The 13,962-nt window shown below is 44.4% G+C and overlaps 1 protein-coding gene across 1 annotated transcript in view; it reads left to right on the top strand.

Annotated features, from left to right (window-relative positions):
- Window positions 1-13,962, top strand: part of Abtb3 (ankyrin repeat and BTB domain containing 3) — a 273,659-nt gene that overhangs the window by 171,819 nt on the left and 87,878 nt on the right. Inside the window, exon 3 of the mRNA XM_021174021.3 lies at window positions 2,447-2,651. Coding sequence (XP_021029680.1) covers window positions 2,447-2,651 — 205 coding nt within the window. The remainder of the gene's footprint in view (window positions 1-2,446; window positions 2,652-13,962) is intronic.

The following is a 13,962-nucleotide window of genomic DNA, read 5'->3' on the forward strand; positions in this document are numbered from 1 at the left end:
TTAAGAAGAAAGTAGAAGCAAAATTGAGCTGTCTTCATCAGATTTACTTTCTATTTATGGCAAGTGATGCTCATAGTCTATTTAGGAAAGTGATATAATTTTCCTCATCACATGGATGTATTTAAATACAACAAAATGAGTACATTTGAAATGAAGCAAGTAGCAGCAAAGATTGCTCACTTTGGCATGGCAACATCCGTGAAGGATGGGACCATTGTCTTAGCCAGAACAAAGATGGGCTTCTGAGCTCCGTCAGCCTCCCACGGGAAGATCTGCCCTTTGAACAATGAAAGCATGCAGGTGTGACTTGATTTAGAAGCCTGATTTGAGAGTGGAGAGATGGCTCAGAGGTTACGAGTTCCGATGACTCGGGGCTGGAGAGATGGGTCAGTGGTTGTGAGCGCTAGTTGCTCTTCCGGAAGGTACAATTCCCAGCACCCACATGGCAGCTCACAACTGTCTGTAACTCCAGGATCTGACAACCTTACACACATACAGACAAAACACTAATACACATAAAAAAATAAAATAAGTAAATTACTAAGAGTTCCTACTTCTCTGGCAGAGGACTGGATTCCGTTCCCAGCACTCACATCAGGGAACGCGTAACTGCTTAGAACTTCAGTCCCAGGGAACCTGATTCCCTCCCCTGGCATCTGCAGATGCCACACTCACAGACACAAACCCAGACTGGTACACACATGCATACACACAAGCAAAAATAAAAATCTTAAAAATAACTTCTGATTTCCCCCTGAGAGAGAAGGAAAAAAGAACAGCATGTTTTTCAGGTTTGCTAGTGGTGAGAAGAGGGAAACAGACCTCAGAGTTGAGGAGTATGGATGGCTAAGTGCTTAGATTCTGGAGTCAGAGTCCCAGGTTCAAACCCCCCCACTCTCCTCCTCTTATAGCTATGTCACCTTGAGAGGTAATGGAACCTGTTTGAACTTCCATATCTTCATCTGTAATCAGTACTGTGTTAGGTGCTGGAGAGATGCCTCAGAGGACCTGGGTTTTGCTCCCAGGACCCACACGAGGTGATTTCCAAACACCTGTAAGTTCAGCTCCAGGGTATCCAGCACTCTTTGGACTCTTCAGGTACCTACACAAATGTGCACATAAATTCATGTATGCACATGGTGACAAAATGCCCAAGAAATAAACTTAAAGGAAAGAATACTTTAGCTCACAGTTTCCGAGCTGCCAATCCATGATCACTTGGCTTCATTTTTTTTGTGGTCTGGACCTGTGGCAAGGCAGAACTTCATGGTAGGGCGTGCCGAAGCGAGTAATGTAACTCCGCTCACTGACTGGAGACAAAAAATATACCTCTCAAAGGTGTACACCTCTCAAAGGTATACATACACCCAGGTACCAACCTCCTCCCACAGAGCCCATCTAACGTTCCCACCGCCCCCCAACAGCAGCCATGAACTCATCAATAGATCAGTCCCCACAGGCTCTAAGCATCTCCCAAAGGTCCCTGCTGTGGAATTGTAGGCCAAGTCTTCAACACATAGACTTGGAGGTACACATTGGGTCCAGTCTACTTTCTAGATATGAGTTAAGGCATCCGAACTGTTGCTGGGACCCAAGAAACACCACGTAAGAGGGAGTTATCATCGTATGAAGAAAAGCTAGCAAGGAAATAGGCAATTCTTTTTTTTTAAGATTTATTTATTTATTATATGTAAGTACACTGTAGCTGACTTCAGACACTCCAGAAGAGGGAGTCAGATCTTGTTACGGATGGTTGTGAGCCACCATGTGGGTGCTGGGATTTGAACTCCGGACCTTGGGAAGAGCAGTCGGGTGCTCTTACCCACTGAGCCATCTCACCAGCCCGGAAATAGGCAATTCTAAGCTTACTCCTGAGAGCTACCCAGGAAGGACAGAGTGCTCATTGAAATGGACAAGGTGGCTCTAGCATGCATGACTTCCTGGAGGGGTTACCGTCAGCCATGCAGTGGATATGATAGGAGACACTGTGAGTCAGGAGAGACAGTTAACAGGAGCAAAGCACAAAGGCCTTCCTGAGGCTTGTTAGAAATTGGATTGCTAGGGCTGAGGTTAGGACGGTAGGATGCCTAACATGCACAAAGAAACTCTGGGCTCCATCCTCAACACCACGTAGTGGGGCACATAATCCCAGCACTCAGGAGATAGAGGCAGGATCAGAAGTTCAAGTTATCCTCAGTGACTGTGAGGCTATCATGGGCTACACTAGAGAGGAGAGGAAGCAATTGACGTTGCAGAACAGCAAGACACCACATGATTCTATTGCCATCAGTGCTTCAGATCATGTCCTTGACAGTCACGTGGACAATGAATGTTTTTCCTCTCGTCTTAATGTGGGACCGTTTCAGTGTCTTGGGGGAACCAGGGTCTAGAGTCTCTGCAAAGATCTCCAGGTTGGTGTCTTCTGAAATTTTGTTTCTGTCTATAGGTGACCTTGTGTCCCGGGCGATGCACCATCTACAGCCCCTCAATGCGAAGCACCACGGAAATGGCACGCCCCTGCACCACAAGCAGGGGGCGCTCTACTGGGAGCCAGAGGCCCTGTACACGCTCTGCTACTTCATGCACTGCCCGCAGATGGAGTGGGAGAATCCCAACGTGGAACCTTCCAAGGTCAACCTCCAGGTGGAAAGGTACGTCTTGTCTGGCTTCAGAGCATCACAGAACAGCTCTTGGCTCGCCATAGCCTTGTGAAGGATTGGCGCTGCCCCCTGAGATAAAGATAGGTTGCGGGGTGGGGATGGGAGAGAATTGCTGTCTCTATCCCGTAGCACACTGGAGGGGAACCTCATGACCTGGGGAGACATCTTAAATCCTCGTGGGGTTTTGGAAATAGCTTTCTATGTGGCTGGTCCTGTACGGGATAAAACTGGCATGGGTCAAGAAACATAACTGTGTTATCTCCGAGGGGAAGGAACCTCTGGAATGCAGTCTGGCTTCCTTGTAAAAAGAGTTTGCGGGTGCCATTCTCTTAAATGTCTTTATCTTTCTTTCTCCATGGCTACCTTGGGACCTTGGGTGGATAAGAGCACCGGCTTAGCCAGAACAGTGTCCCTCCGGTCGAACGGATGCTAGGCTGTCCTGGGAGAAGACACTTAACTGTCTCTGTAGTATGGAATTCTTGTGGGAAGAGAAGGATGGGAAGGGGCTCTGAGCTGTGTCCCTCCATTTCTGCCTGCCTCAGCCTCCCTTCTACACCAGAATGCTGAATTACACAATTTCCCCAGATTCCCCATACCTTTAAATGACAGGATCCTCCAGGAAAATCCCCACCCTCTCAGAGATCTGGGATTAGAAATAGCTTTCAAAGCAGGCTACCTGGAAGTGTCCCCTCTCTGGCTCCCTTCTCATCTGTCTTTTCTCCAGGCAAATGAATCAGGCCTTACCCTGACACAGGCCTTCCTTGGTCTCATTACAATGGAAATGACTCCCTTTCATGCAGAGAATTACTTAGAGAATAGGCATTGAAGTATAAACTGTCTGTGCTCCAACAGGGCACTGAGGACTAAAAACTGAAGCCTTGGGTAAATGCCTTCCCCTTCCCCGCCTTGGTTTCTTCATCTGCCAAATGGGATACAAAAAGCAAATTCTTTATAGGGCTGTTAGAAACGTAAGTGATTTGAACAGTGTCTAGCACACACAAGGATCCAATCAATGCCCCCTCTTACTGTTGTCATGAACACATGTCTGAACAATTCCCAGCTTGGGCTCCTTTCCGTCCAATCCAAGAATGTTTAAAAACCAAACAAAAACAAAAACACCCTCAGTGATTCTGTTTGTACCACAGTGTCTTGTGCCCCAGTGGGCTCCCTTAAGATGCTCTCACTTCTCAGCTTTCTGTTAAAACAAGAGGATGGAAATTGGCCAGGCATCTTCCGATGGAAGGATCTTCTGGGGTTACAGGAATCCCAAATTAGTCTCAGTAGCCGGTCATCTGAAGCTAACGGCTCAGCAGTCACCTAGGTTTCCCACATTCCAGACCAAATCAGTGGATACCCTAGGCAAACTTCCACGTGCAAACATGCCCCACGACACTGAAATGTCCACAGACCTGGAACAATGTCTAACCTCAGCCAGATACACCAGCACCTTGGCTTCTTTGACTATATGTCCTCAGAGTTGAGGGAATGGAGGCCATTGGCCCAGCCTCAGAGGCACCAAGCCTTTCAGAGCCTAGGCAGTGGTGAGATTCCTTGACCACCTCAATGATGTCACCTTTGACCTTTTCATCTCTATAGATGATGTTTCTCCATGCCCAGCCAAACATTGCATCCTCTGATCTGAGGCAGACTCTTTCCATTCCATCCTGCCATTTCCTTCAGGTTCCTATTGTCTAGTCTCACACACTCAAGGGAATTTTGTAACCCCTGCCTAGCCCAGTAACTAACCTGTGACTCCATACAGATTGTGTGTACAATGCCTGTGAGCTTCAGAATGTCCCATCATGCCAGAGCCATCCCTGAGATCAATGCTAGGCGCACAGTGAGAAGCCAACAGACACTTATACAATGTAGACAAGGAATGATTCAATTCCAACTGCCTATGGAATATGTCCCTCAGAAATTCTGACATCGTCGTAGAACTGAAGTCATCATATCCCCAAATCCACTGCTCTTCCTGTCTCTCTAGTCTCTAAGGAAGGCATTCCCATTGGCTTTAGAAAACTAGAACTGTTATGCCTGCTTTTACATCCAACTGGCCAGCATGTTGCAGTGTGACTTTTCCTTGAGAGATGAACATCTATTTGCACATGATAGGAAGGACACCAAACAGTAGACACGAAATGATTCCACACAGGTCTAGCTTAGTGTAGCAGTGAGTTTAAGCGCACACACACACACACACACACACACACACACACACACGTCCTCATTGTCCCCTCCTTCAAACAACCCTGTTAGCTGCCTGTATATTTCTGGGAGAAGCAGGGCCTTGTGAGCCCCTACTCCACTCATGTTAGGAAGTTAATGGGGCCAAATCTTCTTCAAGTCTCCCTAGGATAATCACAGATGCTGATGGTTCAATGGAGCAGCAGCCATGTTGCCCCAGAGGACAGTGTTTACAGTGCATATCTCATGCAGCATCTGTGACACCTCAAGTCAGGCTGCGGTAGCTGTGCCCCCTTCTCTCTCCCCTTGATTCCTGAAGCTGATTTCTCATTGAGCTTTTACACCTTCTGGCCAGCTCTACCCTCCTCACAGTTATCAGATTTCAACTTCTAAGAACTAATAGCTGTGCTGTTGTGTGATCCTGCCCATACAGTCGTGTGGTTCCTATACCCACTGTGTTTATCAGAAGCCATTTTCCGTCTATTTCTCCATTCAGAGTGGTGTTGGAAAACTTGGAAGTCTAAAGAGGCCCACGAGGAAATGCAGAACTTCCAGGACACACTTGAAAGGGACACAAGCTACATGTCCCGGATTTCTTCAAAGCCATTTATGTCATGCTTTTCATCCTTCCTTGGTTGGATTTTCTAACACCAAAGTAGATGTTAACATTTTTTAAAAGTCCTGATTGCTTTTGTCTTCTGGAAATCCTACAGCTTGGGGAGTCAGGTGAATGGCAGATAGGAATCCCAGCCTGGCTTTGTACAGTTCTGAGAACTTGAACAAGTGATTTCACCTCTTAGGATCACCTTTTGTCATCTGTAACATGAGAAAGGACACTCCTCATGGGACAGGTACAAGAAGTGAGTTAGACATCAGAGCTCAGACACCCAGGGCAATCCTTCACCACTGCTGCTACCAAAAAAGAAAGATGCTATCATACATTTTTTTTTTCTCTAAAATGTTCTTACAATTGCTCTCACTGAAGCTCATAAGCGGTCTTTCTACAAGAACAGCTCTCTTCCTGTCCCTTAATACTTTTGAGTTTAACATCTGAAACCATTATACATGGATTACAGTGGGGAGAAGTCCTCAGATTCTTTTCAGTCAGCTTCAAAATGAACTTACCTTGGGAGATAGGACTCCTCTTTGAATTATGTCCCTAATCCCTAACAAGTGATATCTTCCTGGCTCTCTTCTGGCACATTTGTATAGGGTCATGATGTATGCATATGTGTCTTTGGTGTGTGTGTGTGTGTTCTAGACCATCAGCTCCTTAAGAATAGGGCTGATTTTTTTTTTCTATTTCAACATAGATATTTATGGCCTAACTGACTAAATGTGGAATTCTTTCATGTCTCACACAGTCAGTTCTGGTCCAAGGAGTCTTTCTTGACGGAAATGCTAAGACATAGCCTATGGAGGCTATTTTCTGTGTCCCGTGGACTCAGTTTCCCCATTGCTACAATGTTGTGGATGGTTCCATTCTTGTTTGTAGTGGTTTGAAGAAGCTCAGCCGGAGTATTAAATTGCTGTAGCCTATGTTTTGTCAGGATGTTGGCTACTGTTTTTAGAGCTACTAGAGGCTGTCCAGCATGACAGGTATATTCATTTTGTTAACATTAAGACAGATTTTTGTGAGATTTATAATTAAGCTGTTTATTTTCCAAACCATAGTGGTATGTTCAGAACACCTTAACACTGAGGGTAAGCTACTTTTAAAATAGAATTATCTTATGTTGAGAACAAGTCTTCCCCCGCCCCCCACCCCCGCCCGCCCCAAGTCATTATCTTTGCTGTAAATATCAGTGATTCCTCCATGTCTTTGGCCATGGATGGGTTCACTTGTTTATTGCCACAATGTAAAATAATAATAATAACAATGGGAGAACAAATAGGAATGCTTTGTGGCCTTAATTATCTGGCGCTGTGTGGGCGGAACAGCGAAGCGCTTCACTGGGAAGAGCAGACATAGACAGGTCTGCCAGCCCCCAGTCTTTCTGGAAGGAAAAACAAAAAGAAACAGAATTGATTCCAGGTAGCAATAGCTCCCACCTGGTCTGCAAGCAGAACATACAAACAAATGTGGCAGGATGCCTTCTGGGGGAATCTCAACCATAACTGTGAGCATCAGTCACTCATGAATTGCCAACTGTTTGAGGAAAACTAATGGTGTGTAACAAAACAGCCTTGCCATGCAAGAGAATTTACACTTGAGGAAACAGAGTTCATAAAACAAGCAGACCAGAACCTTAGAGGTAAATATCATCCAGTTATGTCTTCATAGATCCTCACTTTACCAAAAGTTCCCCTCTACCCATTGCTTCCTAAGGCACTTTCACCCACAGGGCAAACAAAGTTCCCATTTCAACAGATTCCCAAGGGCTATCCTAGGGTTGTGCAAAACGTGCAGAAGGCTGGATGTAAACATTCTATCAGAATGCTTACTTGCTTAAGTTAAGCCCAGGGGGACTTCTTAAAGCAAAAGAAAAGCTCTGAAAGACTGGGCATGGGCAGAAGGCTCACACACTCTGTCCTCTTCTTTGTGAGAAGTTGACCTGTGGTTCATTCCCTGGCTCTGTTCCCCTGGAAACTTGATAAAAAGTTTCAGTGTCGGCTGTGTTACTAGGCAACACTGTGCAGCACCCGAATGGCCCCATATTTATAAATTACACCTGGCCTGATGATTCTGGAAGTGTTCCACAAGGACCTAGAGCTTTAGGATTTTCTCAATTCTTTGACTCTTGTCACTCTTTTGAAGGGACCTTGGTGACTAAATCTATGAGATGCCTCTAAGACGTGTGGGATTTGTGAGCTACAGAAATCCCCACAACTATTCAGGCCAACCTTGTTCCCACACCTGAGTGTTCCCTGGGTAGATGGTAGCTTCTCCAGAGTAAAAGGCTCCCTAGATTTCTATTGACTAGAACACAGGGTGCTGGCTGCTGGGCCAGATGAGGCCTAGGATAAATGAGTCTGGATGTTCATCTGAGCCTTCAAAGATTTCTGGTGTTCAATGGAACCAGAGAGCCACAACTCCAGGCTCACAGATTAGAGCAGTAGCCAAGTGACACCCAGTGCAGGTGACACAGACACCTGCTGCACATCACTACTACTGGCCATGAGACACTCCAAAAGACTTCTGTCACCATTGCCCCAAGAGAGGGAAATCCCTGTCACCATTCTTGTCAGCTAGACATGACACCTGTCACATTGTGTAGTTTCAGATCATACACTTGTACCTTTGCAGGGAAAGCTGGAAAGGGGAATTTGTAGCTTGGGGAACCATGGCACATAGCATGGGAATTCCCATATCTAGGAATGTTAGCTCTGGTTTTTGGGAGCCAAAAAAGTCCCTACTACACACTTTCTTCTTTACTCTTTTTAAATAATAATAATAATAATAATAATAATAATAATAATAATACACACATACTTTATTTTCATAGTTTGTATTGAACTTTATTGGACGTACGGGTCATGACTAGTTGGCTTATATTCTAACACATGAGAATCAAAATATTGTCCCAGCACAAAGACACACTGATTTGATACCCTGGAAGTCTCACAAGCTGAAAACAGAGGAGAGGAGATAGCTCTGGCAACTTCAACAGGGATGATAATACCTCTTCTCAGAGAAAGGATGCCAGCTCCTCTTTCAGAGGGAGGACCATGTTGTCTCATTCATCTGGTGGGCCTGGATGAACAAGCACAAAAAAGGGCCCTTCTTGATACATGCCTGTTGCTCATCTCTTTGTTATGACAAACATGCTTCACAAAAGCAACTTAGGCAAGGAAGGATGTGGTTTGGGCTCACAGGTTGAGGACAAGGAACTCATAAAAGCAAGAGCATGAGACAGCTGGTCACACTGCATCTACAATTGGGAGGCAGAGAGGGGATGGAGGCTGGCCTCAGCTGGATCTCTTCTATTTATTCAGTCTAGAACCCCAGGAAACAGTGCTATCCATAGGAAAGGTGGGTTTTCTCATCTCAACTAACCTAATCCACATAATCCTTCACAGACATGCTCAGAGATCTGTTCCCACAGTGATTATAAATCCCATCAAGTTAACAACTATGATTAACCACTGTAAGGGCTTTTGGAAACTGGCCCCAAAGCTCAACCACCACACAAATGATTTATAATAAGGAAGACCAACCATGCCAAATTTGAAATAACCGATGCTAGAGGCAAAGTTTTAAAATATGATATGGTTGTAACTTGGACATGGCTCCAACTTACTTTATCTGACCAGGGTAAAACTTTATTCCAACCCCAGTAAATGTGAAACTACAGGTTATAGTTCATGAGTGAGCTATACGTCAACATGGTGCACACATTAACAGACGACACCCTATGGACAAACTGGTCCACTGCCTGGTTTTGAAAATAAAGTTTTACTGGGACATAGCTGCACTCATTCACTTATGTATTATTTAGATGACAGCTTTTGAACTGTGGCAGAGTCAATTCCTAGTGACAGATAGTTGAATGTTCATAAAACTGAAAGTAGTGTTTGGCCTGTTCCAGAAAATACAAAAATGCTGACCTTGATGTGAATTGTAACTATCACTTAAAAACAACAACAAATTCAGATTGAAAATATAAATACCACTATACTCTTCATGAGGTAAAGCATACACATACACACACACACACACACACACACATACATACACATACACACACACACACACACACACATATATATATACATATATATATATATGGATTATGTACGTGTATATATATGGATGTATGTGTGTGTGTTCATGAAACTTTCCCTCTAGATCCTGTTAACCCAGTGCTTCTCAACCTTCCAAATTCTGAGACGCTTTAATATGGTTCCTCATGTTGTGGTGACCCCCAACCATAAAGTTATTTTTATTGCTACTTCATAACTGTAATTTTGCTACTGTGATATGTAATATAAATGTCTGATATGCAGGACATCTGATGTGTGACCCCTGTAAAAGTGTCATTTGACACCCTCTTCCAAGGAGTCATAACCCATATGTTGAGAATCGTTGTGTTATCCTAACTGGAGTTGATTAGCTTGCCCAAGGGCATGTAGCTCAAGTTGGAGGATTTGAACCCTAGGAGTTGACCTCTGGTGTGTGTTCATATTCACTAGGCTGTTTTCCTCTTAACAGATGATGGAGTTCTTTTTCAATGATAACGTTTGAAAACCTCATCCCAATTAGTGTCTTTTGTGATCTTCATGGATGTTTATATGTCATAAAATGAGCATCCTTATTAAATAAACTATGATGAGTACCAAAAAGCTATGAAGAAGAAATTCTGCATGGCCCCTGTGACCAGAGGCAAGGACTGTGACTTCAGACAAAGGTGTTTAGGTTGCTTCATGACACTGGGTCATGGTTTTACTGCTGTGAAGAAACACCATGATCAAGGCAACTCTTATAAAGGAAAGCATTTCATTGGGGCTGGCTTACAGTTTCTTAGGTTTAGTCCATTATCATCGTGGTTGGAAGCATGGCAGCATCCAGGCAGGCATATTGCTGGAGAAAGAGCTGAGAGTTCTACATCTTGATCTTCTGGCAGCAGAAAAAGATTGTGTATCACACTGAGTGTAGCTTAAGCATAGATCTCAAAACCTGTCCCCATAATGACACACTTCCTTTAACAAAGTCACACCTACTTCACCAAGGCCACACCTTCCAATAGTTCCACTCCCTATGGGCCAAGCATTCAACCGCATGAACCATGGGAGCCATACCTAGTGATACAGGGGAATGTCGTTATATTCTGCTCATTGATTAACCCCTGAAGGCATAGGTTTCAGAGAACGGTTCTGTCACTGGGTATGAGACTTGAAGTCAAATGATGTTCTGGAATAAATGAAGCTCACTTGCTTCGTTCATGTTGAAGACAACTAAGGCCCAGTCTGGGCTCAGCTAGAGTCACAGTCATGTTTAGAGAAGCTGTGCAGTGTGGTGACTCAGTTTCGTTGCCCATGCATTTCCTCTCCTGGGAATTCTCTCTTCCTTCTATCCCACCAGCTAGCCGCCATCCTCAGTTCATATTACAACGTTAATCTTGGTTAATATTGGACATCACCTCTTCTACTAACCCTTCCTTCCTGCTTGGCTATACTAAGTAACCAGAACCTAGCTCAGTACAATGCAGATCATAAGTGCCATGTGGGTGTTTGAAAGGCTGGCAAATTAATGCAGAGCTGTGCATAGGATAGGTAAGGCAGTATTTGACAGGGACCATCCCCGGGGACAGCATCCAGGCAATTGGGACTTGCCAGCATCTGGCCTGTTGACATCTGCAGCCTCAGGACTCATTAAGCAGTTTTGGCTGGGTTACCTAGGGAATTTACCTAGGGAGAGGGACAGCTTGTTCTCAACAGTGACAAGCTGAGAGACAGGCTCAGCCTGAAGAACAGCACGTGTCCCCAGCACGCAGGTATAGCCTAGCTGCCAGCAGGCGTGACACTCATTCCTCTCAAAGGCCAGGTCTCTTCTGGATCTGCTCCGTTGGACACCAGAGCAGGCTCGTGAGGTCTGACACCAGCTTTCCCTTGCTTTGTGGGAAAAGGACTACTTTGGCTTATTAATTCTGTAATTTGTATGTGTGTATACGAGTGTGTTCCTGTGCATGCATGTGTGTAAGCATGCCTCTGTGTGTGTATATATGTGCGTGTGTGTATGCACACATGAGTATAGATGTATATAGAGGTAAGAGGCTGACTGTGGTTGCCCTTCATTCTTCAGGCACCACTGAACGTGTGCTAGCCACCTGGGTGGTTTCTTCACTCATTTTGATCCTTTGTTTGGAGATGGAATCTCTCACCAACTAGTCTTGCTGGCCAATGAGCTGGAGGATCCTTCTGCCTCTGCCTCCCTAGCACTGGAGTTACGTGCATACATTGCCATCTGGATATTTTTACATGGATTCTAAAGGTTAATTTCAGAACCTCATGCTTGTAAGGGCATCTATATTATCAACCGAGCCATCTCTCAGTCCATGAAACCTTGCATTTATAACACAAAGACTCACAAACTAGAGCTGCCCAGCCCCTTCCAGTAATCCCTACCCATGGGTGGGTGTTTAAATTTAAATGAAAGAGAATCAAACTCAAACCAAAGAGTCAGTGCCCCGCCATAGTGAGTCTAGCCTCCTTTCAGATGCTTGGCAGCTGGTGTGGCCTCTCGGGGGAATTGGCTGGTCTTGTGATGGACAGTGGGGACCTAGGACATCACCATCACCACAGAAGTTTCTGAGAGACTCAATGCAAGCAGCAGTTTAGGACAGCAGCCAGAGAGCTCCTCCTCCTTTCCCAAGCACCATGAAAGGAATCTTTCCAGACCCAGACTGAGCTACTTGCTGCAACTGCGCCATGATGCCCCTTTGATCATCGTACAGCTGAGCTCAGTTGTATTTTAATTTTTTAAAAAAAAAACTGGCATTCATAATGATGGGTTTCATTATGCCATTTTCATATATGCAGGTCACATATTCTGCCCATATCCACACATTACCTTCTGTCCTTCTCCCTTCCTGAGGTCCTGCTTTCCAAATGGTCCTTTTCTATATTCATGTCTCATATACATATATTGCTCTAGTCTAATTTTCCCATAGGAAAGAAAACATGATATTAGGTCTTCCTGAATCTGGCTTACTTTGTTAACATGATGACTTCCACTTCTGTCTACAAATAATTCATGATCTCTTCTTTATGGCTGGATGAAACCCTGATGTGAATAAATACCACATTTCCCCATTCATTTGCCTATTCGGCTAATTCCATCTCCAGACTGCTGTGAGCAGCGTTGTGAGTGTGAGTGTGAAGCAGCTTTGTGGTGTGTGGATTGAGAGCCCTTCCAGTGCACAACTAGGGATGGTTTGGCTGAGTCATACAGCAGCCCTGTTCTAAGGTTTTGAGGAACCTCCATACCAGTCCAGTCATTGCTACACCAGTTTACACTCCTGCCCACCATACGTGAATGGCGGCTCCTCCCTCTCCACATCCTGGCCAGCATTTGCTGTTTGTTTTCTCTCTGTTAGCCACCCTAACTGAAGTGAGATGGACTCTTTGATTTTACACGTCCCTGAAGGCTATGGATAGTGAACACTTTTTTTTTCATATACGTGTTAGCTATTTGTGTATGTTTTGAAAACTTTCTGTTCAACTCATCTGCCCATTATTATTTCTATTAATTGGGTAATTAATTATATTTATTAATTGGATAATGTGGGGGGAGGTGTTTGATTTTTGATGAAGAGGCTGTCTCTTCTCCAGTGAATGATGGTTCTAGTTTTGTTTCAGTTGGGATGATAAAGTAACCCCAACCAAAAAACCAGCTGAGGAGAGTTGATTTTAGCCCTCCATTCCAGGCTACAGTCCTGTATAGCAGGGCTGTCAAGGCAATAGGAACTTACAATAACTAGTTACATCACATCATCATTCAAGAACAGAGAGAAATGAATGTGTGCTTGCTCGCTTGCTTGCTTGCTTGATCTCTGCTCAATTTCCACATTCTTCTATAGTTGCAGAGCCCCTAACTAAGGAATGATGCCACCCATAATGGACTGGATGCTTGAGCATCAGTTATCTTAGTTAAGACAATCCCCCAAGGCAAACATAATATAGACACTCATTCTGCTCCTTTGACTGGCATGTTTTATGCAATACCATGCTGGTTTTGTTACTATGGCTTTGTAATATAGCCTGAAGCCACATTGTGGTTCCTCCAGCATTGCTCTCTTTCATCAGGACTGCTTAGCTCTTCCGAAATCACATAGCTTTTAGATGTTTTTTTTTTTTTCTATTTTTTCATGCAGAGTACCATTGCTTTTTAATGAGTATGGCCTTAACTCTGTAGATCACTTTCAATTATCTAGAGCTGCATTTGTCGAGAGGAGGCAATGTTCCCGTGCCCAGAAACTGAACGTGAATTCTCACATGTGATAGGCAAGTCCTCTGATACTCATCTACACTCTGGCCCTTTAAACTTTTAACTTTGAGAAAATTTGAGACCGTGTCTTGCTCTGTTGCCCAAGACAAGCCTTGAACTTGTGATCCTTCTGCCTCAGCCTCCTGAGTAGTTGAATTATAGGTCTATGCCTCCCGGCCTGGCTTAGAG

The sequence above is a fragment of the Mus caroli genome, unplaced genomic scaffold, assembly GCF_978045245.1.
Source record: "Mus caroli unplaced genomic scaffold, Mus_caroli_1 scaffold_9, whole genome shotgun sequence".
Lineage (NCBI taxonomy): Eukaryota > Metazoa > Chordata > Mammalia > Rodentia > Muridae > Mus > Mus caroli.